The sequence below is a fragment of the Gopherus evgoodei genome, chromosome 2 (assembly GCF_007399415.2).
Source record: "Gopherus evgoodei ecotype Sinaloan lineage chromosome 2, rGopEvg1_v1.p, whole genome shotgun sequence".
NCBI lineage: Eukaryota > Metazoa > Chordata > Testudines > Testudinidae > Gopherus > Gopherus evgoodei.
In genome coordinates, this window is record NC_044323.1 from 17,891,326 (window position 1) to 17,916,427 (window position 25,102).

General features: G+C 44.8%; 1 protein-coding gene across 1 annotated transcript in view; it reads right to left on the reverse strand.

Moving 5' to 3' along the window:
* The window catches only part of CNPY1 (canopy FGF signaling regulator 1), a 69,585-nt gene that overhangs the window by 31,789 nt on the left and 12,694 nt on the right, over positions 1 to 25,102 (reverse strand). Inside the window, 1 exon segment of the mRNA XM_030549297.1 lies at positions 15,038 to 15,153. Within this exon segment, the coding sequence (XP_030405157.1) occupies positions 15,038 to 15,153 (116 nt within the window).

Consider the following 25,102-nt stretch of genomic DNA (forward strand, 5'->3'; position numbering starts at 1 on the left):
GTGCACCTTTGCCAAGATCATACCACCCTACCAAGCTTCACTCTCTCCCTCCTATTCACCTACCAGCTCAGCAAAGAGGAAAATACCCCAGTTTTTGACTCTGAATCCTTAAACTTGGTGAGGAAGTGAAAAATCCAGGCCTCTTTCCCCTGTTTCACCTGGTCACTACCACTCATTACTTCCAATGACCTTGAGTTCAGTTTCCGAATCCTCTTCCCAAACCAAATGACCATCCTCCAACGCAGTAACCTGCACCAACAAATGATCCGATACCTCCAGTGCGACAGTCTAGAACCCTATATACTTCAGTCCCTTCTGTATGTACAGCCTATCAACTCTAGTTTTCCTTGCTCCTCTAAAAAAAAGTGTATATCCATCCCCCTTCATACCTCCTTGCTTCTGAGGTGTGGTCTCTAAATCCTCTTCCGAAAAACAACTTTCGGTTCAGCTTTTGGCACCAATATACATAGCAGAAGAACATCTGCTCCCCTGGTCTGTTGATGTCCCTTTCCATACACCTCACTTTTACACTATCCTGTGCCTGAACAGGAGAGTTAGTCCCCTCCAAAAATAACAATCTGAGAAGTAAAAAGAAAAGGAGTCACAGCCTCCAACAATAGCACGCTTTCTCTCCCTGAGTGAAAGTGTCTGTAAACGTTAATGAGCTCTTGAAGATGAAGAATACATTTAGACCAGCAGTTACACTTTCACCCACAGACCACATGGACCACTTTCCCCTCCAACTGGATAGGGCCTTTTGACAATCCATTGCAGAGAGTAATCGAGTATCCTGAATCAATAACACATCCAAGTGCTGCAGGTCTTGTAACACTGCCATCTTCCACACCTCTGTCCTTGGTGCTCCAATACTACTAGAGGGGGAGGAGAGAGATAGCTCAGTGGTTTGAGCCTTAGCCTGCTAAATGCAGGGTTGTGAGTTCAGTCATTGAGGGGCCCACTTAGGGATCTGGGGCAAAATCAGTACTTGGTCCTGCTAGTGAAGGCAAGAGGTTGGACTTGATGACCTTCCAGTTCTATGAGATAGGTATATCTCCATATATTATTATTTGTTCACATGCAAAGTCCTCATCAACAGAGGGCCCAGCTTCCCAGTCTGCCTATGTGGGTTGTGGGATCCTCCCATACAATCAAAAGACACCATCAGGAGCACTCAAAAGAAATTTAATAGGCCTCCCTCTAAAATCATGCACTTTTCCATCCCCCATCCTCAGTATCTCAAATCGCTTTCCTTTCTTCCCCCTTTAGATCTCTTTAATCCCTCCGCACTTCTTGCTCTGAGCTTTCTCATTGGGGTTCCCATCTCCAAGGCTTTTGAACAACAAAGGCACAGGGGAGACAATGTGCCAGTGGCACAAAACTCTCCTGTGGCTGGCGAATGAGAGTCAGTGGATGTGATTCCATTACTGAGCACAAACTATTTCCAAGGATCAAGCCAGATGTCACCGCCAACTCCCTCAGGCTCTTCCTCCAACCATCCCCAGACTTCTTATCCTCCTTTGTCCCTCTTCTGCTGACCTAACAACACTGCCACATTTCCAGCCCTTTCCCCAATATGCACCACCAATTCTAGAGCCTCTCTTGTCACGATGAGGGTGCTGTATGCATCTGCATCTCCAGCCAGTTCCTGAGCCGCTATCTCTTCTGACCAGTTGTCCAGAAGAGGGAATTTATTGCCCAACTCTGTAGTTAAGGAAACAGGTCCTGGAAGAAGAGATGTAAAACAATCCAGGGTCCCTAGCCTCAGAGGATCCACTTCACCCCTGATATCCCACCACCCAATCAAGATCCTTTGTATGATAAGGGTCTCTTGGTGATGCCCCTCATTAAGAGCAGATGGTGGAATTGCCTGCACTTGGGATGGAGGGGGAAACATCATCAGAGGAATAATCAACAGAGAATGGCCTGAAGAGAGCAGTCCAGAGGTCAAGAGAAGAGAGGTAGCCCCTTCCTCCCCACCAGCCTAACCTGGCATCCGGAGCCATTATTGGGGTTCTACCCAAAGACCTCTCTCCCTGGGGATCACCACCTCCACCCATCTTACTGCTGTTCAGCAGTGAATCCTTCTTCGCCAGCTCCTCATCTCTCCCTCTAGGAACCTCCATTTCTCCTTTCTCCCTCTCTGCCTCTGAGTTTTGCTCTTCTATCGCATAGAATTATAGAAGATTATGGTTGGAAGAGACCTCAGGAGGGACTTCTGAGGAGAGCTGGAGTTCACCAAGAAAGGGAACACAGGAAAGAGACTTCTAGAGGGTAGAGGTTCTGCAAGGGAAAAGCTATGAGTACCTGAACCCCTGGGGAGCCTTAGCCCCAGCAAAAGGACCTTATCAGACAAAGGCTGGCTGTCCGATTGCAAAGGAATAACACACAACTCCAGAAAAAGCTGCAGTGGTTTGATTTCTGAGAGTGGGGCTGGAGTGCAAAGATCACTGGTGATGGCAAGAGACCCAACCCCAGAGGGTGCCAGCATTGAGAGGGCCTTGCTGGATGGCGGAAATGGATTAACTCAGGTGGGGCAGACAGACTAAGATTAACTCATCCCTCCAGCTGAGATGAAGGCTTGCTTGGGTGTCTGTTCAGCCTTTGGTTAAATAAATTAGACCCCGGAGAGACACTGTTCACTATATAAGAAAAGAACATCGCACTGAAAGCCCATTAGGGGAACCTGAGGCAGGGGTACACTTACCTTTCCATGCCATGGCATTGACACCAGCCTTGACACAAGGGGGTGCTCCGAGGTGAGTACCCACCAAAACATGGCTCTTCAAGGAAATTTAAAGATGGCAAATTCTAAATGATAATAGGAAGTAGTTTTTCCACAGACTATGGAAATCGTTGCTACAGGATATTGCTGAGACCAAGAACTTGGCAAGATTAAAAATGAGATATAAACAACATCCAGAGTTATACTAATTAATGCTAATACATTTTTTTGAAAGAGCAAGACCTTCCAGGAGGCAGATTATCCCATATCCAATTACCGTGTGGTGGGTTTGTCCCCACCTTCTTCTTGCAGCATCTGATGCTGGCCTTTTTGGTACCAGGATAATGGATTAGATGGTGCATAGGTCTGACCCAGTAAGGCAATTCCTATGTTCCTAAAGGAAAGTCCTTTTCAAAAACTAGAATACACCATATAGCCTGGAATACAGCCCTGAAGCTGACATCTTATTAAGATGAAAGGGATTTGGGAGATGTCAGTGGTGAGCAATAGAAGCATATGTACACTATCACTTAATTTATTGGCATTAGTATGGATTTGGTAGATGGTAAATCATGTAAAGCAAACTCTTTTTTATCTGACTGTAAACTGGCTGCTGTCCTAGCAGAGATTTTTATGACAACTGTTAGTAATCTTTTTATAAATTGTAGAAGAGAGGAGCTGTCAGTTTCCTTCCTATTCCAAGCCTGTATGCTTACGACTTCAATCTCCTACACAGAATATTTTCAAATATACTATTTTATTTTTTTAAAAGTGCCGTTCATACCGTCCATTGTGCAACTCCATCATCTCAGATAATATCTGAAAATAAATGCACACTCCTTTCTAATCTATGCTGATAATTTGAGGACTTTTCCCTCCCTCTGAATGAACTTGTGAGATCTACTGAAGTGTCTCCAAATCACATTCCCACTTATTTCACTATCCATGAAAAATAGACAAGACTCTTGCCATTTTTAAGATGCTTTAAGTCTGCAGTCCAGGGTAATTCCAGGATTAACATGCCAGCACAGGGATTCTGAAAGGTTTTCATTAAGTCTATCACAACATGCTTCTGTTTCGCCCACTGTTATATATCGTCCTCCATCACATTCTCAATGTACAACGCAGGCCTTTCCTGGTGCCATTATAAGGCTCTTTGACTATGATACAAGTAACCCTTATCGCCTTTTGCGATAAAATAATTCCTTACTGTTTATTTGATGTCTAGGAGCTAGATCTGCCCCACTGGATGTTTTGCTGCTTAAAGACTAAAACAATCAAATCAGGCAGATGCAGCAAGTGAGTAATAAGAACTTCATGCCAAAGAGATGACGCTACAAACTGCATGCCATGGTTTACAATAATAAACACAGGAAATGAAACGCCCCAGAGACTCTCATAAGAAATGGGAAGCGATTTAATACTCTGAAATTTCTGGATCTAAACATCCAGGTGAGAAGTTAACATTTATCTTCATTAATCTATGTTGCTCAACAATGCCCCCAGGAAAAGATATGAGAGGAGGTAAGGCACATGTCTGAGAATCCCAAAGTCACAGGCTGCAATAACAATCAGGAGAAATTCACACAGCCGCATAAGGGCTGCAGAAGGCCACCAACAAAGCAGAACATGGAGGGTCAACGACATGAGGGGCAGACAGCACATGTGCACCCAGGGAGTCTCACAAGAAACATTTTGGTGGCCTCGGAGGGCTGCCACCAACTCTTGCTGGTGGCCACTCTGATAATTTTTCCTAAAATACTTAATTAACTTTAGGAAAAACAAATAAATATGCACATATACACGTCCAAATCATTGTAATTTATTTATAGAGGTTTTTATTGCAGACTCAATAATAAAAATAATGTACAGTTATTTCTGTTCTTTACTGGACCTAAACAGAATGGAAACAAAAAATATGCCTTGCATGTTCTGGTCTTTGTTGTTGTCATTTCTTTCGCTTTTTTTTTTTCCGACTCGCAGCTAGTAAGTCTGTTTCTGTGAAAAGTGATATTTTCATCTTTGTTAACACTGCTTTGCCCCCCCACCCCACCCCAATCACCACCCCAGAGGTTCTGGCTGCACAAAAAGCCGCTGGTGGCCGCATGAGGCCACCGAGGCAGCATTTGAGAAATGTGGTAGGTCTCATTATACCATTACTGTCAGGTTTTGTTCTGCTCTTCATTTTATGCAAAATGTTTAATGAGCTCTAGTTAAATGAGTTGCAAATTAACCATAAACTTAAGTTCAAACACACCCTGCCCCAAGCAGTGGTTGGAGAGTAGGTTATAGAACTTAGCTTTGCCTGTAGGAGGTAGGTAGATGGGTGCTTGATGGTGACAGGTGGGGTAGCTGGGATAGTCTGAGTGGGAAGCTTTTGGGGCTGTTAATATTGATCCTGAGGAGATAGGTGGGTGCTGGGGTTGCTAATGGTGGTGGCACTATCTGCTGGGAGCATCAGATGAGGGCAGGGGGTGGAGCCCAGGATATTAAAGCCCTTTGTGTGCGGCTACCCCCACAGCCACCACCTCCCAGATCAGCTGCCTGTTCCACACCCATGTCCAGCAGGAGGAGCAGAGAGAGAGGAGGCGAAAGGAAGCCAGTTCTATAGATGCCACAGCAGCATCTAGGGGCCAACAGACAGAACTGTAGGCAACCCTTTGCTTTCTTCCCACAGCCCAGCTGGATGCATGACAATCCAGCTGAGATGTTGGACTGCATGACAGAGCTGGCAAATGTACGACACTCTAGTGCTGACTCTTCGGTATCACTTCCAGGTTATTACTAACCACCTACCTACCATGCTTGCCTCACTGTTGTACCTCATGGGCTTGCCTTTATTATATATTCACTGCCTTGCCTTTATTTAGCTGCTTTCATTATACTACACTGTAAGGCAAGAAACCTACAGAATAATGTAAGACATTAGCTGAAGCATAAGTCTGCATAAGGGTGGTTAAGTCAGCTGTAATCCTTGGCATAGATCAACAGTTACCTTTAGATTTTAGAAACTAAGAAGAGCTTGCTCAATGATAGGAGGCTGTAAGTGCTACTGCAAGGAACATGGAAGTAATTACCACAAATCCATTTAAGCAAGGCGTATCAGATACGGTCATGAGCTGAAATGGTAGTTCACGTATCAAAAGTCTAACCTATAGAAGGACACCTCAACATTAGTAAGGGGAGGAAATACTAATAAAGAAGAGTGGAGAAACCTCTGCTGAATATGCGTTAGACATGGTAGCAGCAGCATAACATATTATAAAAGTGACATCCCAAGCTGTGGGCAGTAGGCGACAGACAAATGTATCCCTTTGGAGGTGCCAGAAAGATGGCCACTGGTGAAGATGAGGATGGTGACAGTGATAAGAAAGATTTCAGGCTGTTCTGCAAGGAATGGTGTAAGTTTGATGTTCAGACGTACATTCTATAATATCTCTATCTACCATGCTGAGTTAGACTGTTTGTGACTGTGCTAAATGTATTAATAGATTATTTGTAAATATAGAGGAGTTCCTAAAGTGTGAGTGTTGCAACTGTGCACATCAGGGTTCCCAACTACATAGTAATTTTAATAATATGGGGCCTGAACTTGGGACAAGAATCTCTCTACCCTCACAATGATAACTGGGGGGTTCTTACACATAACCTACAGATCAGGCTACACTGTGCAGACAACTCCATCACCTGATATGGTGTCAGCAGTAGCCTCCTACAGCCACAGATAAGGGAAAGCAAGAATAAGCAAGGGAGGCTCCTCTGCTGTAAGGAGAGGAGCTGTTTGCCTTGCCCCACCTCAGGCTGCAGGAGGAGAGAAAACAGATCAGGCTCATACAGGGTCTTCAGTGGCACTTCGGCAGTGGGTCCTTCAGTGCCACCGAAGACCTGGAGTGAATGAAGGACCCACCGCCGAAGTGCCGCAGAAGACTTGGAGCACTGCCCAGTGAGTACAAGCCCCACGTGTTTTTTTACGTGTGTTTTTTCTTTTTCTTTTTTTAGTCATCCCTGCTGGGGCCCCGTCGAAACTGTTTGAATTGGGCCCCGCACTTCCTTAGGCCGACCCTGCTCATATGTATCCCTACACTAGGATGACCAAATGTCCCGATTTTATAGGGACAGTTTTGATATTTGGGGCTTTGTCTTATATAGGCGCCTATCACCCCCACCCCCGTCCCGATTTTTCACACTTCCTGTCTGGTCACCCTACACCACACAAGCCCCTGTGGAGGAACTCAAGGTTACATTTCACTCGTTTAATGGGGTAGTTAAATTATGGACTTTGCACCAGCCAGTGGAATAATCTATTTGTTGTCATTTAGGGTCCATGAGAATGATTACACCTCATCCAACTCCACTTCGAACCCGGATGGTGCTGCATGGAGTAGTTCTTGCAATAGCAGACCTCCTTTGTGAGATAGAGTGATCTGAAGATCCAAGATGGAAACTTCTGGCCTTATAAAATGGAGGCATGATGACCTTCTGTGAATGTCAACTTTAATATACGACAGAGTAGACTAATTTTTCAACATGTGGAGATGTAGTATTGAGAATGCTTTCTGTCTCATGAATGAATAAGTATGTTCTGTAAAAAGGGTCTTTATGATTAATCAGTCTAATCTCTTTGGCATCATCTGGATCTGCATTCACCATATGCAATTTGGTGCTACAATTTCTATCATGTATTTAATATTTTAACCTAGCAATATTGCTACTGAAATGTAAATACCTACAAGAGATATCACTGCTCATTTTCAGTATATAAGCTGTGATTGCCTGCTGGCACTGTGAAGGAATTCTCCACCTACTTACCTGACACATATACAGGACAATGCATATTTGGCAGAATGCATTACTTTTCTTTTAATCTCAAGCATCAGATATATAAACCACTGCCAAAAGTAGGATTACCAGAGTAAATGGTCTGCTCTCATACTGCCCCATGCCTAGTTTCCCAACCTTTCTTCACAATTTAGATCTGAAGTCAAATTAAGTTATAAATCAACGTAAATCAAACATAAATATGAATGACTATGTAAAGACTGGAATTTCTGATGTCTAAATGACTAGAAGTAACTACACAGTTGATATCAACAGGAAAATCCTCTTTAATGTGGGATATCATACAACATATAGAACAAGCCAAGGACAAAGACAGTTAGCTGCATGTTAACCAGAACAAACGAACAAAACCACAATTCTATCTTTGTGAGATTTGGTGAAGTGACACGGCTCCAGAATTCAGAACTAAGCAAAAGAAGGGGGAGGAGGAAGAATTTCCAAAGACTAACTGAGATTTGGCAGGTTCTTTTATTCACCCAAGTAAGGGATCTTCTATGGAAAGAAATTACACCATTTTAATTAAATCAGTTTCAAAATCAGCAACTGAATTAAGCTAATTTGATTTCAGCCACTGTTAAACCAATTTAAGTGAAGTGTGATTCAACTCCCTAGGTTAGGCACTCTTAAACCAATTTAAGAGGGTCCACATGAGGGAGTTGTATCATTTTAAAGCTAAATTAATTTAGAAACTGATCTGGTTAAATTGGTGTGTTTTCTGTGTGCACACACACCAGGCCTAAGACTAAGGCCTTGGCTACACTTGCAGGTGTGCAGCGCTGGGAGTTACAGCTGTCTTCGTACAGCTGTGTAGGGAAAGCGCTGGAGTGTGGCCACACTGACAGCTACCAGCGCTGCAGTGTGGCCACATTTGTAGCATTTGCAGCGCTGTTGGGAGTGGTGCATTATGGGCAGCTATCCCACAGAGCACTTTGTCCCATTTTGGCGCCATGGGTTGTGGGAAGGGGACGGAAGGGTGCGGGTCATTCTGCTTCCTGTCCCAACGCCCCGTGATGCATCGCTTCACATTCCAGCAGTCCCTGTTTTTCCATCCACATTTGGAGCCATTGTGACTCTCCCAATGGTTTCTGTGCAGCGCGATTTCTGTGGGAAATGGAGCCTGAACTGCTGAGGAATATGCTGTCGAGTCTCGCCAGTACATCACGTTTGGCAGTTGAGCTATTCCTTAAGCTCCAAAGTGATGAGGAGTCCGATGATGATAGCGAGTCGCCTGACGCGTACGACACGACATTGCTTGTGGCATTCACGGAAATGCTCAGCACCGTGGAATGCCCCTTTTGGGCTCGGGAAACAAGCACTGAGTGGTGGGATCACATCATCATGGAAGTCTGGGATGACGAGCAGTGGCTGCAGAACTTTCGGATGAGAAAAGCCACTTTCATGGGACTATGTGCTGAGCTCGCCCCCCATCCTGCGGCGCAAGGACACAAGATTGAGAGCTGCCCTGCCGGTGGAGAAGCAGGTGGCTATTGCAATCTGGAAGCTGGCAACTCCAGACAGCTACTGATCAGTCGGGAACCAGTTTGGAGTGGGAAAGTCAATCGTTGGGATCGTTTTGATGCAAGTTTGCAGGGCCATTAATCGCATCCTGCTAAGAAGAACCGTGACTCTGGGGAACATGCAGGACATTGTGGATGGCTTTGCACAAATGGGTTTCTCTAACTGTGGAGGGGCGATAGATGGGATGCATATTCCTATTCTGACACCACCCCACCTAGCATCCAAGTACGTTAATCAGAAGGGATATTTCCTTATGGTTCTCCAGGTGCTTGTGGATCACCTTGGGCATTTCATTGACATTAACACAGGCTGGCCTGGAAAGGTGCATGATGCACTCATCTTTCGGAACACTGGCCAGGCAGGAACTTTTTTCCCAGACCGGAAGATCACAGTAGGGGACGCTGAAATGCCAATTGTGATCCTTGGAGACCCCGCTTACCTTTTAATGCCTTGGCTCATGAAACCGTATACAGGGAAGCTTGACAGGAGCAAGGACTGGTTCAACTACAGGCTGAGCTGGTGCCGAATGAGTGTGGAGTGTGCTTTTGGCCATTTAAAAGGATGCTTGTGATCTCTGTATGGAAAGCTAGACTTCGGGGAAAGCAGCATCCCTGCGGTTATATCCGCGTGCTGTACCCTCCATAATATTTGTGAAGGGAAGGGTGAAACATTCAGTCAGGAATGGGCCTCCGAGGTTCAACACCTGGAGGCTGAATTTGCACAGACAGAGAGCAGGGCTACTAGAGAGGCCCAGCACAGTGCTTCAAGGATTAGGGATGCCTTGAGGGAGGAATTTGAGGCTGAAAACCAACAGTAATGTTTGGTGCCTTGCACGAGAGTGAAGTGCAGTGGTTACAATGTTAGTAGGAATCTGTTTTTCCTAAGCTGATTTGCAGTGCCTGTTTCTTTCCTCGGCTAAGGTATCTTTGACTTTCTGCAATAATAAAGACTGTTTGCAAAGCCAAGAATTCATTTATTGAAAAGAAAATAACTTTATTGACAGACACACAACATTTTGGGAACCTAAAAGGACAGGGGGGTGCGGTGGGGAACTGTACAGTCACAGGTTTGAATATGTCCTGTCTGGAGTGCTGTGCAATGACTGCTGCATGTCAGGATGCCTATACTGCATGGTGATGGGGGTTGAGCGCAGAGGGTAAGGGTCATAGTTCTCAGGGCTGGTTGGTGAATGTACAGGTGTTGGAGGCAGCTGATGGAGGTAAGAACCTGGATGCTGGGGAAGAGGGTTGGAGCTGACATTGGGGCACAAGGGAAAGAGCTTTGGGACGGGGTGGGGCGGCGCGGTAGTGCTCTGCCTGCATGGTTACCAGAGCCAGCTTTAGCAATTTCTCCACCCCAAGCACGGCAGCACGCCGTGGGGGGCGCTCTGCTGCTCGCCGGTCCCGCGGCTCTGGTGGACCTCCCGCAGGCGTTCCTGCGGAGGGTCTGATGGTCCTGCGGCTCCAGTGGAGCTGCCGCAGGCGTGTCTGCGGGAGGTCCACCGGAGCCATGGGACCAGCGGACAGTCTGCAGAAACGCCTGCAGCAGGTCCACCGGAGCCACCTGCCACCCTCCCACCAACCGCCAGAGCACCCCCCACGGCATGCTGCCCCAAGCACGCGCTTGGCGCGCTGCGGCTTGGAGCCAGCCCTGATGGTTACGAGCACCTGGATAGAGTCTGCTTGGCACGCCAGGATGCTTATCAGCTGCTTTGTGCTTTTCTTCCTGGCCGCTGCGTTTCTCTGGCAGATCCTGCTTTCCCTTTCCCTCCAGTCCTGTAGTTTACCGGGAACCTGCTCCTCTGCTTGTCCTTCACCAAGTACCGGCTGCTGCAACTGGCTACCTTCCTCCTGGCTTGAGAAGAGCTCTTGGCTGCATGCCTCCTGGGACTCCGGGGTGTCTCCCCCCAACCCCAGTACCCTCACTCTCAGTTTCCTCCTCCCTCCTCCTCCTCCCCCCTTCCCCACTCTGAAGTGTCCATCGTGGTCCTCGGATTGGCGGTGTGTCACCCCCAAGTATCACGTCCAGCTTCTTGTAAAAACGGCAGGTCGTGGGGGCAGCACCAAAGCAACGGTTTCCCTCGCGGGCTTTGCAATAGGCACTCCGCAGCTCCTTCACTTTAACCCTGCACTGCACCACGTCCCGGTCATGGCCCCTTTCCAGCATGGCCCTTGATATCTGCCTATAGGTATTGTAATTCCTACTGCTGGAGCGCAGCTGGGACTGCACAGCTTCCTCTCCCCAAACACTGATGAGGTCCAGCAGCTCGCCATTGCTCCAGGCTGGGACTCGTTTGGCACGTGGAGGCATGGTCACCTGGAAAGATTCACTGATTGCACTCCACACCTGGCTGAGCAAACAGGAAGGGGATTTTAAAAATTCCCAGCGCATTTAAAGGGCGGGTCTCCTGAGGCCAGGGCAGTAGAGTTTGAACTGATGAGCAGAGTGGCTGAGCAGTCATTCTGGGATACTTCTGAATACCTCTGGAGGCCAATAACAGCACTTTTGGTGGCCACACTGGCGGAGCAGTGCTGCATCACCAGCGCTGCAATCGTTATTCCCCAGGCAGAGATGGAGTACATGCAGCGCTGTAGCCAGGGAGATACAGCGCTGTATGTGCCTTGCAAGTGTGGACGGTGAGTAAGTTGCAGCGCTGTAAAGCCACCACCAGCGCTGCAACTCTCCAGTGTAGCCAAGCCCTAACTTCTACTCTGTCATGTTTGAAGAAAGACCTATCAGAAATAGTCTGTATTTTATTTTTAAAATCCAGGTCTGCATCGAGCTGGTTCAAACTTTTCTAAATTCAAAATGTCAATGTTTTTCTCTAACTATTAAATTTTTTAGATAAAAATGGGAGAATATGTTTGTGAAAATGTCCTTTTTTGATCAGCTGTAGTCAGACATGACAATCATTTGGGCTCCTTAGCCCTACTGACTTTCAATGAAACCTACAATTTGTCTACATGGCAAATTAGTGTGTGACAAGCCAGGGAGTGAACCTACAGTGCACTAGCTTGCCACACATTAAGGGCTTGTCTACACTTGAAACACTACAGTGGCACAGGCACTGCCTCTTGGGGAGGTGGATTACCTACACACAGCTGTAGTGCTGAGCTGAGTTGCTCTAGCACTTCACCGTAGGCACTACCTATGCTGATGGGACAGCTTCTCCCATTGGTGTAGGTAATCCACCTCCCCAAGAGGCAGTGGCTAGACTGATGCAAGAATTCTTCCATTGACCTAGAATGTCTACACAGGGGGTCAGTTCCACTTAACTATGTTGCTCAGGGATGTAGCTGGGTCAGCCAAACTTTTTAGCGCAGGCCATGCCTAACTGGTGACCCAGACCTGCTACTGAGCACTGTAAATTCCATAGTGTGCTCTGACATGCTGCTGTTTTAAATGGGAGTATGTCAAAACATTCACGGAACTTACAGTGCATGGAGGAAGGGTCCACAGGGTGGGCTAGTGCATTGTAGATTCACACTCTGGCTGGCCGCGCACTAACCTGTTTAGATAAAGCCCTTTGGGTCCTCAGTCCCTCTTTTGAAAATGGGACTTAGACACTTTTGAAAATGTTATCTAGGGTCAATTCATACTCAAGTATAAATATTATGGATCCGTTTGCCATTGACTAATTGTCATATGCATTACACTAATTACGTTAAAATGGATTACTAACTCGGCTGCTACTCTGAACACTAAAATGGATATACCTCTGTAAAGCTTATGGCTGGGGTCCTCAAACGGGGCTAAAAGGGGGGGCACCCAACTCTCATGAAAAGTCAATTGAATTTGAGCTTCTAACTCCCTTATGCCCTCTTTCAAGATCTCAGCCTGTATCAAAAACTAATTCTGCTACCAAACCATCTAATGTATCTGTCCTTGGAAAGCATTTCCTCCTCCAGTATCCAAAATTTATGATGCTACAGGCTACACTCATCTGTTTGCCTCCAGAAGGTTTGTATTGAAACAATGGCAAGCTGTCTACAGGCTGGGGTTAGGGGAAACATTGTTTATGAAGAGCAAACAACAGCAATTTAAACAGTCAGTTTTGAGACTAGTTGACAGGCAAAATAAGCGAATGTTTACTTCTGAAGAAATCAATGTCACAAAATAACGTTTAAACAAACGATGAAAGGTTGGTTAATGAACCTTTCTGTTACATTAGAGAGCAGGGATTGAGAACATGGATTTTATTAAAGATATGTGGACTTTTAATATTAAGGGAGGGGGAAAAATCACTCACCCACTTTAAGATTGTTACTAATGACTAAACACGGCAATGTTAGCTGCAGTCAGATCTGCTTAGCTCATCCAAAGATTTGTGTTCCTAGAACAGTCATCTATTTTATGTTATATAAAAAGATATGCAACTAATGCCATCTCTTATTCTTTGAAGTGTCATATAAGCAGATCCTTCTCGCTCAAAGTGAGAAGACACAGGAAGTTACTCTAAAGACACATCATGGCTAGTATTAGTGGGCAATTCTGATACTGGGTACACCAATGTAAATCTGACCTAACATACAAGATGCAGCACAGTCCAGTGGATAAGGTGGTGCCCTGGTACCCAGAAAGTCCGCATTCTAGGCTTAATTCTGCTTGTGATTATGGACAAAACTCGACACCTCTATTTCTATTCCTATTGTGAGTATGTCTTGTCTATTTAGCTTGTAAGCTTTGTGGGAAGGAAATCTCTCTCACTGTGTGTTTATATAGTACCTACCACAGTCTGGCTCTGAGTTAGAGTTGAGGCTTCTAAACACGACTGTACTATAAATAAAGTTATTGGTATTGCATTGTGATCAGAATCAGCTCTCATCTTCAGCAATGTACATGATCTCTGGGGCCCTGTCCAGAAAGCTTCATACCCATTCAATCCTGAGCTGACTTGATAAGTCATAGGCCAGCTCAGTCTTCTCCTCCAGCAGCAGAACTGGAGGGAACACAATTAATTCCCTGATCCCTCACGCTGGCAGCTTGGGAGCCTACATATTGTAAGGCCAGGGCTGAGAAGCATCATTGGGAGTGGGCACTGACATAAATGAGCAGCAAGCCTTCATCTTTACAACAGGGCCATTCTGTGGGAAAACAACTCTTCTGAAAACTCATCCTAGGATATTCATTCAATGTTTCAGCTGGCTGAATATTCCCAAGGGCTTTTTGTTTATGCTATTTTCTATTATTTATCCAGTGCCACCCAGTACGCTCCCCACTGCAGGAAGACATGGTCCTAACCCTAAAACTTTACAGTCTAAGGTCTTGTCTACACTTAAAATGCTACAGTGGCACAGCTACACCACTGCAGTTATACTGCTGTAGGGCTTCAGCGTAGGCAGTACCTATGCTGGTGGAGGTGTACTCCCATCTGTGCAGTTAATTCACCTCCCTGAGGTTGATTAGGGATAGCTAGGGTGACAGAGGTTTTCTTCCATCGCCCTATCACTGTCTACACAGAGACCTAGGTTGGCTTAACAACGCTGCTTAAGGGTGTGGATTTCAAGGGTCTGGTCTTGCAAAGCATTCAGAATCCTCGACTTCCACTGCAGTCAACAGGAGTTGAATTCATTTAGTATCTTCAAACAGGCTCGAAGGAAGGTAATAGATACACTTCAGATGCAGAGTACAAAAGCTGATTAGATAGATGTAAGTCTCTAGACTATATATATATATATATATAGTATGTGTAGCACTGACTTATTTCTGTCAAGATTAACAGTGGAATAATACTGCTCGAAACTTTAAAAAGCCAAAATTGTAGGTATTGAAAAAAAGAAAATACCTCAATTTGAAGCCTAAAGATTACTTTGGGTCCCAAAGGAAACAGAAGCAATTTAGTGTCTGATACCCTTAGCAAGAAAAAGGTTTGAAGATTAAGACCAACTGCTGTTTGGATAAGTGGTTGGTAATTGCACATATCAGCAATTATGTACTGTCAGATCATTTTCCTGTTACCTTACCCCTCTCTTGTGTCCCGTCAGGGCTTATTCGGAATGACCCCACGTCAATAGTCCTCTTCGGATTCACCTTCCTAATGTCATCCAGTAGCTCATCGCCCAGTGCCTTGCAAGCTAAATAGGAAGAAAGAAAACTCATTGTCACAAGAGAAACCCTATCAGCCTATCTGAGGGGGGGGTTCATTTGCAGGGGGCAGCTAAATGCTGACAGTATATTAATGAGGTGCAAGTGCGTGCGTGCTCGCGCACACACACTCCTTACCTAGCCTGAAATAAGCCTTGTGTCCCAGGGATAGCGGTTGCGTGCGTTTGGAGAGAGGTGGTGCTACGGGGATCCATTCATTTGTTTATCATTTAAACAAAATACTTTCGCACAGCCATAGCCAAGGAGGGAAGGCAGCACCATCTGGCAAACAAACTCATATTAAACTGCACTTTGCTAAAAATGCTTCTGTTTTGTTTCCAAGAAGTACCCCTCAAGCTACTACAGCACCGTGGTCAGCTTGTGTCAGTGGAAATGGTGAGTGAGTGTACAGAAAGGTGATCTTTTTATGAGACACAGGGCTGTCATCTCTGGCAGGGGTGAGTTAGTAGTGATGGGAGAAGGGAGTCAATCCCCAAAAGGAGGAAGTCTCTCCAACAATCCCTTCAGTTTAGCAACAGAGCTAACAGTTCAGCGCACCACAGAAAATGGGACAACTTGTCCCTCAGACTTGGGTCAACTCCTCACCCACACCTCATCATATGCTTAAGTGCACCACATACATCTTTTCTCATTCTGTTTATTCACTAGTAATAACAAATTAAAGAAGAAAAGCACCGGAAAAATAGATGAAATATTAGCAGAACTGTTCATAAACTGTATTCAAAAGTATAAACACACACTGTAACATTTTGGCACCATGAAATATTTTGTTTGCTTGCCTGGGTACAACCTACAGGCAGGAGATAGTCACTTACAAAGATTCTTAGAAAGAAACAAAGGCAGAACAGACTTTATTGGTGGTATGTGCATAAGAACAAAAGAACGGCCGTACCGGGTCAGACCAAAGGTCCATCTAGCCCAGTATCTGTTCACCGACAGTGGCCAATGCCAGGTGCCCCAGAGGGAGTGAACCTAACAGGCAATGATCAGGTGATCTCTCTCCTGCCATCCATCTCCATTCTCTGACAAACAGAGGCTAGGGACACCATTCCTTACCCATCCTGGCTAATAGCCATTTATGGACTTCACCACCATGAATTTATCCAGTTCTCTTTTAAACACTGTTATAGTCCTAGACTTCACAACCTCCTCAGGTAAGGAGTTATTTCAGCATGAACTGCACCACAGCTGGCAGTAAGCATTTTATTCAAGCCCTAACTGCTATATAATCAAATAGCCAAAAATTATAACACTATTTGTAATAGCACCATCTGTTGATTTCCCACGACATTGCGCACACAACTTGATTTCAGGAGAAACACCATATGTTTGTTCAAAATTTGGCCTTTGTAAAAACAAACTTTATAAAAAGCCATTTTAAAAATATCCCAATGGAAACAGCTGTTTTTAAGCAATTAGTGTTCACCTACAGTGTTTGCAACCCAAACATTGCATTACTGAGGACATGAGAGTGAAAATGACTTCATTGATTTTCACTGTCCAAGCTGACAGAAATGCAGAAAGTAAACAAAAAGCATCAAAACCGAGAAATAAATTATTTTTTTTAATCGGTCAGTTTCAATAAGTAACTTATGGTAAGTAACACAAATGAAGAAAGGTGTACACTTATCAAATGTGATTTTAAAGCATCCTCGTTCCTTTAATATATTTTTACATGAAAGAGGTAGCCAATGCTTTATTAGTATTATTATTGATTATTTTTATTATTGCAGCACCTAGGAGCCCCAGTCACGGACCAGGGTCCCGTTGTGCTAGGTGCTGTACAAACAGAGAACAAAAAGGCATCTCTTCCTCCAAAGACTTTACAGTCTACTTAGACTGTAGGTAGAGAACTTGCTCTGTAAACCTGGGAGTGAATCAAGCCGAGATGGCCATCCACTGAGAGGCAAAGATCACAGGCCTGTCTTGCTAAAATGGAATTCAGTGTCAAATCTCTTACTGATTTCAATGGGGAAAAGACTGGGCCTAACCTTATAATTGGAGTACCAGGACTGGAGAACATCAACATGAAGCAGTATGTCTGTGCGCAGCAGGTGACACAGCGCCTAGGTGCTTGCTGCCAGCAGACTGCTGCTGGCACAGGACGCAGGGAGGAATGAATGATGAGACCCACTCAGTGTTTCAGGACAGCACAGTATAACCCCAGAGAAGGGGAGGATGTAGCAGCTGAGGGTTGCATAGTTGTCATGCACTGCACAGAGTGCTGGCTGGCTGGGGAGGTGCAAGTGCAAGTGTTCTGTATGTGTATAGGAGGCCAAGAAATGATGGGGAAAACTTTTGGTAAGTCTAAGCCAACTTCCCCTATACCAAATGGCCAGGTTTTATCACCATCACTATCAGTATGACCTCTGCCCATTTTTGGAGGGTGGTGGGAGAATGAGAAACACTGATGAGAGAAAAACACTAACATAAATAAACCAAACCAGATGACAGTATTAGGAGTCTATTTGACCAGATATCGTTCTACAGTTTACTCTTCAAATCTTTCCCAATTACAGTTACAGAGAGATTGGCACAAGCCTCAAAATTTGCTCAGATCTGGATTCAGAATAGGGGCGCTGGGTTTGGATTCAGTCTGATCTTCTCTGGTAGCAACTTCCACAGCCAGGGTCCTGCCACTGAGAATCTTCTGCCTCAGTGCCTGACAGAATAGCCCTGGGTCTCCCCGGCTGTACCATTCTAGTGAAGCACAGTTGGCCTAAGGATAGTGGACAATAAGGTAGTCTCTGAGACAGTCCCTCCCAATCCATTAGGGCCTTTGCAGGTTAAGGCCAGGCCTTTGAATTCTTTTCTGAAACCGACTGGTAGCCAGCACAGTTCACAAAACACAGGTGATACAGTTAGGATGACCAGATAGCAATTATGAAAAAACAGGACGGGGGGGGGGGTAATAGGCACCTATATAAGAAAAAGTCCCAAAAACCAGGACTGTCCCTTTCAAAACAGGACATCTGGTCACCCTAGATACAGTCATGTTTGCCTGTCATGCTTGTGAGGAGGGCTGCCCCAGATTTCCCCCCTACACCACATCTTCCCTCACCCCCGTAATTTTTTTAATTTTTTTTTTTTGGTAGTTGTTGCATTCAGTCCCAAATAGACTGAACTGGATCATCCCACTGGGTGGTGATGAAAGAATGGCTTCCATGAGCCCTGTCCTTGTCCGAGTTTCCTAGCTAGTCAGACTCTGCATCTTTCAGAAGGGGAATACCATCTGTTCCAATACAAGCACCTTTTCTCCCTCACAGAAGTAACTGATTTCCCAATCAAGTGTCAAAAGAGAACAAAATCTGTTCCAACTAAGCTCATATGTTCACTGCCTGAGGGAAGCCTCTGGCTTATTTGGCACTGGGTGTACTAACAGAAGAGTAACTATTTTGCTAGCTAATCAAGTTAGGCAGGAGTTACAACTCCTGTGGGCTGAATGGTGCTCCTTACACTGTAGATCAAGTGGGTCAGATCTTGCTCTCAGATGTACTGGTGTAAACCCACAGTAACGCCAGTGAAGTCAATAAAGTTACTCTGGATTTACACTGGTGTGAATTAGAGCAGAATATGGCTCAGTTTCTCAAAAAATGCTACATTCTTACCCAGCCCACCATGGACTTTTATCAATGGAATGGAGCCAATGATTGTATTACCTATTAAAAGAAGCACAAAGGAATATAGAACTACAAATGCCTTAAGACCCCATAGTCCCATCCATGAACAATGGGAACCCCTCCCTGAGGACTCTGCAGACCTAGAGCTGGCTCTCCAAATTCTCTCCTTCCCAAACTTGCAAGGGGAGTAGCTCTGTTAACCTGCCTTCCCTCACTGTCAAACCTCCCCTTTTAAAGTGGGGCTCAAGAAGCAGCTACTGTGGGGGCAACTGGAAACAAGGCCTCTACAGAAAAGTCAGAAGGAATTAGGAAGGAGGACTGGTAGCAGGACAGAGGCCAGGAAAATCCCAGGGAATCCAAGGGAGCAGAATCCATCACTTCCGCATAAGAGAGGAAGGGGCCCCGTTCTGCAGGGTACTCGGTGCCTCTTCCGGTGGAATTGAAGGCACTCATCACCTCTCAAGGGGAGCTCTGAACATTGCAAGACTGGACTTCAAGCTATTTTCAAGAGTCAAACTGAGGCTGAGCATAGAGATCAGCCCTGTATTTAAGGATTCATCACACTGCCAAGATAACTATGTTCCACAAAAAAACTGTGTGCGGATTAATACAATTCACAAATTAGTTAACCCAGCATAGACCCATCAGGACCGATGAAGATTTGAGACCCCACATTCAGACCGCCTCACAGCCTTCCCCTCCCCCCCAGAAATTGCATGGAAGCAGGAAATGAATTGGAAAGGTTGAAAGGAGGCCAGCAAGTCAATAATTGAGTACTCCAGGCCAGATAGGAAACCAAAGCAGAGACAAGAATCCCCAAATACTGGCGAGTTAGCACTGGTTGCAGTCTGGAAAGGATCTTAAAATAACAGGGATTCCTGGAGACATAATAAACACGTCTCTAAGTTGTCATCTTGAACGGAAAGTAATTGCCAAGATGTCTGACTGACTTACTGCTAAAACTAAATATGTAGTTCTGTAACTTGTTGTCAGCTATATCTCCACAGGTTTATGATTTTCCAGGAAGGCACACCAGAAATAAAAGCAAATGTCCATAAGAAATTACACATCTTGATCTTCAACTTTAATTGTTGGCAACGGGTTGAAAAAACATTTTAAAAAAGTTACGTAACTGAGTTCCAGATCAAGACATTTTATCTTGGAATTCATCAGTCTCTTGTGCATATATAAAACAAACTCCCCTGGCTGATGCATATACAGTTACAACTCCATTGTGAGTTTCAGGGAAGACTCAACTCTTGATTTCCTGAACTCAAGTCTGAATACGACACAGTCCATGAAGTTTCAATTTTCCAGATACTTAAGAATTTCCTCAGTTCCTTGTATAAGCACAGAGCCTGATTCTTCCCCTTGCGTCTATCCGTTTTACAGACTTGTAACACCATTACTGAGCAACAGTTACTCCTGATTTATCCAGTGCCAGTGAGAAGAGAAACAGGCTCACAGTTAGGTATTAGAATCTTCCTGTTCCCACTTCCTGCAGCCTCCCTTAGCCCCAAATGTTTACACCCTCTGACTCCACATAGGCTCTCCAACTGGTGGTTCTTATTGCCTGCTGAACACTCCTCTTTCAAAGCATCTCCTCAGTTCATGCTGAGTTCTCCTCCAAACTGTAACAAAAATACTCTCTGGGTCAGATATTTGTAATATGGAGCACATTAAATGATCAAAAGCTGGCTAATTTAGATGTTTGAAAATGTAATTGTAAACAGGGAATCAAAAGCAAATGGGTGTGTTTTTAGCCAGATCCCGCAGGGATTGGTTCTTGGCCCTATGATATTTGACATTTTTATGACTGACTTGGAAAAAAACATAAAATTAATCCCTGATAAAGTCTGCAGGTGACACAAAAATTGGGGGAGTGTTGACTAATGAAGAGGATCGGTTACTGATTCAGAGCAATCTGGATTGCTTGGTAAGCTGGGTGCATGCAAACAATATGCATTTCGGTGTAGTCAAATGTAAATGTGTACATCTTGGAACAAAGACTGTAAGCCATACTTACAAGATGGGGGACTCGATCATCAGAAGCAGTGACATTGAAAAAGGTTTGGGGGTCATGGTGAATAATCATCTGACCATGAGCTCCCAGTGGCATGTTATGGTCAAAAGGGCTAATGAAATCCTTGGATGTATAAACAGGAGAAGCCTGAGCAGGAGTAGGGAGTTGTTTTACCTCTATAATTGGCACTGGTGTGACTGATGCTGGAATACTGTGTCCAGCTCTGGTGCCCACAATTCAAAGAGGATGTTGATAATTGGAGAGGGTTCAGAGAAGAGCCCTGAGAATGATTAAAGGATTAGAAAACATGCCTTATACACCTCTACCCCGATATAACGCTGTCCTTGGGAGCCAAAATCTTACCATGTTATAGATGAAACCTCGTTATATCGAACTTGCTTTGATCCGCTGGAGTGCGCATCCCTGCCCCCTCCCTCTCCTCCAGAACGCTGCTTTACTGTGTTATATCTGAATTCGTGTTATATAGGGTCACGTTATATCAGGGTAGAGATGTACTTATACTCCCGGAGCTCAAATCTATTCATCTTAACTAGGCTTTATCTACATTACAGACCTTACAGTGGCACAGCTGTACCGCTGCAGCCGCTCTGCCGTAAGGTCTCCTGTGTATCCGCTTTATGCTGATGGGAGAGAGCTCTTCCACCGGCATAATTAAACCACCCCCAATGAGCAGCGGTAGCTATGTTGGCAGAAGAGTATCTCTTGCTGACATAGTGCTGTCCATACCCATGCTTTTGTCAGTGAAACGTAAGTTGGTCAGAGTTATTTTTTCCCTGACCGACAAAAGTTTTGCCAACAAATGTGCTAGTGTAGACAAAGCCTAAGAGAAGGTTAAGGTTGAATACAATCTACAAAGTACCTCCAAATATTTAATAATGGGCTCTTCAGTCCAGCAGAGAAAGGTCTAACACAATCCAATGGCTGGAAGTTGAAGCTAGAAAAAAAGGTGTAAATTATTAACACTGAGAGTAGTTAATTATTGGAGTAACTTAACAAGGACTGTGGTGGATTTTCCAGCTCTAGACATTTTAAAATCAAGATAGTATGTTTTTCTGAAAGATCTGCTCTAGGAATTTTGGGGAAGATCTATGGCCTGTGTTACACAGGAGGACAGACTAGATGATCATAGTTGTCCCTTCTGGTCTTGGAATCTATGAATCTATGAACTTTTATTTTTGTATTATGTTTAAGAGTGCCCACTGAGAGCCCACAATCAATGGGTTACATCCAAGTCAATGATAGGCTCATCACCTAAGGATCGGGCTCATTGGGAGTACATACACATCTGCATTGATCAAGATGACCAAGAAGCAGCGTCTTCACAAACCAAAATAAATTCCTTTCTTTCCCTCCACTCCTGAATTCTAAGCAAACCTTAAGCCTGGAAACAGAATAACCTGGCAGCATGCACTGAAAGTTACCAAATCTAGGAAGAGAAGGGGAAGTGAGTTTCAGAGTAGAGGACCTCTGCTTCCAGGCTGCTCCTGCTTACTGTGAGGCTGTTAGCTGAAGTGCCTGAGCTAAGCTTATCACAACTGCCATGGTACCAGAGAAGGAGAGGGGCAGCCTCAAAGTAGCCAGAATTCCCCATGTTGTCTTTGGATCCCTCTGCTGGAGGAAGCAGCAGAATGAAAGCTCCCATGCACAGAATGTTTTGGAACTCTGCCTTTAGCCTATCTGTCCCACATCAGGAGCCGACAGGCCTGCCTGCAAACAGGATTGGGGGTGGGGAGGAGGAGTCTACTTGTAAGAAGAAAAAAAAACTACAGAGTAAATGGAAGGAATCATTTATGGCCTGTACAGCCAGTGGGGCTTGAGTGTGGGGTGTGGAGTTGACAATCCCAAGCCATACTGGCTGAAGGCATTATGCCTGCAAAGGGCAGAAGGTTCTGTGGATTTGGAGAAGTGCAGTCAGAGGTGGCACTGAGTACACGTCTAAACCGTGGAGTGTGCTCTCCCCAGTACCTTCAGGCACTATCAGGTGCAAAGGGACCAGACGAAAGCCATGCCCTCACCTCTGCTGGGGTGACAGTACTTCTCACAGTGCTGCTTAGCCACAGTCTCTGTTACATGGTCTGACTCATGCTAAAGTCAAAGGGAACAGTATCCAAATAACTGACTAGAGAATCTGGTCCAGGAACAGAAACCTGCAGTATCATGGCAGGGGAGGCAGGGGCTCCCAGTACTCTGTTGACCATCTAGCACTCATAAGAGTGGCCATACTGATGTTATACCAATTATATTAGACCAGCAAAAAAAACCAGCAGGATCTTTTTAAAGGGGACAAGACAAAGATGCCACATTTATTATGATAACAATTTATGACTAATAACTAATATCTTAATTCTTATACACACACATTATACCTAATACCTATATACACACACACACACACACACACACACACACACACACACACACACACACACACATCCATCAGATGTTCTGCATAGTTACCAGTCCTGAAGATAGCTTAAGTTCATAGCTTGATTTTGTAGCTTGGGTTTGTAGCTTGTGGCGGCTAACTGGCCAGGAAAGCCAGGCACAAGGACAAGCTGGATCTCTGTTGGGCAGGCACTGATGTTCTTCCATGTTGGCAGCAGAATGTTACCCAGAGTCTCTCATCTCACCTTTCTTTTTTTATAGGATTTTAGTTTGGATTCAAAGTCTATAGGTCTTGCTGTGTCACGCTGCCTCTGGGTTTAGATTGATCACCCATCAATTGCAGGCGTGACTTTCAGCCTTGAACCTGGCTTTGATCTTCCTTCTGTTGTTCTGTTGTCCTTTTCTTTTTAGGGTGGATGCTTCTTACTTTATTTAGGGCTGTTGTCTAGGTCTTCAGCCATTGGTATTTGAACTTTATCTCATCAGGACAGGCTGATCAATAGACATCCCATAGGCAGAACGCAATAACAGTTCTATCAGTTTGTAGGAAGGAAACATGAAGAAGCTTTTAGTCTATAGCCAGGGTTATTAAAGATCTTATTTTAAGTACACCTTTACCTCGATATAACGCTGTCCTTGGGAGCCAAAAAATCTTACTGCGTTATAGGTGAAACCACGTTATATCGAACTTGATTTGATCTGCCGAAGCACGCAGCCCCATCCCCCCAGAGCACTGCTTTACCATGTTATATCCGAAATCGTGTTATATCGGGTGGCGTTATATCGGGGTAGAGGTGTAGCTGTGAACCAGTCAGAGAGCTGAGTTAGAGTATAATCATATTTTAATCTGATCTTTTAAATATATAATTTGTATAACTAGGGCCGGCTCCAGGCACCAGCCCAGCAAGCAGGTGCTTGGGGCGGCCAACGAGAAAGGGTGGCAGGTCTGGATCTTCAGTGGCAAGTCCCTCAGTCCCTCTCAGAGGGAAGGACCTGCCGCCGATTTGCTGCCGAAGAATAAAAAGCTGATAGCTGTTTGGTTTTTTTGTCCGACACTTGGGGTGGCAAAAACACTGGAGCCGGCCCTGTGTATAGCAGTAGTACCTAGATCCCATTGTGCTAAGCATTGTCCAAACAATAGTAATTCATGTCCCCCAAACATCTTCCATTCTAGCGAGGCTAGAATGGAGGATGGGAAGGCAGGAATATTATCATCCCTATTTTACAAGTGGGAAACTGAAGCACAAACAGATTAAGAGATTTGCCTAAAGTCACACTGTGAATGGGTGGCAGAGTCAGGTATTGAACTTCTATCTCCCAAGTCCCAGTCCACTGCCTTAATCATGGGACCCTCCTTCCTCTCTCTGTCTCTAAATATAGATATACAGCACTTGAGAATTCCCCCAAGCTGAGCCAATTTCCAGCTCAGAGTGAATTTGTGAAGCTGAGTTATAAATCTTCCTCCTCCTCCAAACCAGGCACAATATGTGTTTTTTTAATGGAAACCTTCCACTGAACTATCACACTGTGAACACGGCACATACACACACACATATATATATTATATGAAGCGACTGTGTCTAATATATGCTCAAGATAGAAGTTTGAGATGTCAGAACGTTTTATCTGAAACAAGCAGACATTCAAGCACAAGAGGATAACTTCAAACCTATCTACTACTAATCTATCCAACTCCAAGCTCTAGGTAGATAGAGAAATCAAGCAGAAGCTAAAGTTGCTGAAGGAATGCAAAATGATTTCTGCAGGCAAAAAGAACAGGGTGTCCCTGTAAGTACTACTAAACCCAATTTGAGAGAGAAACTGGGAAATTGCTTACTCTCGGGTCTCCTGCCCTCACATGCACAACTG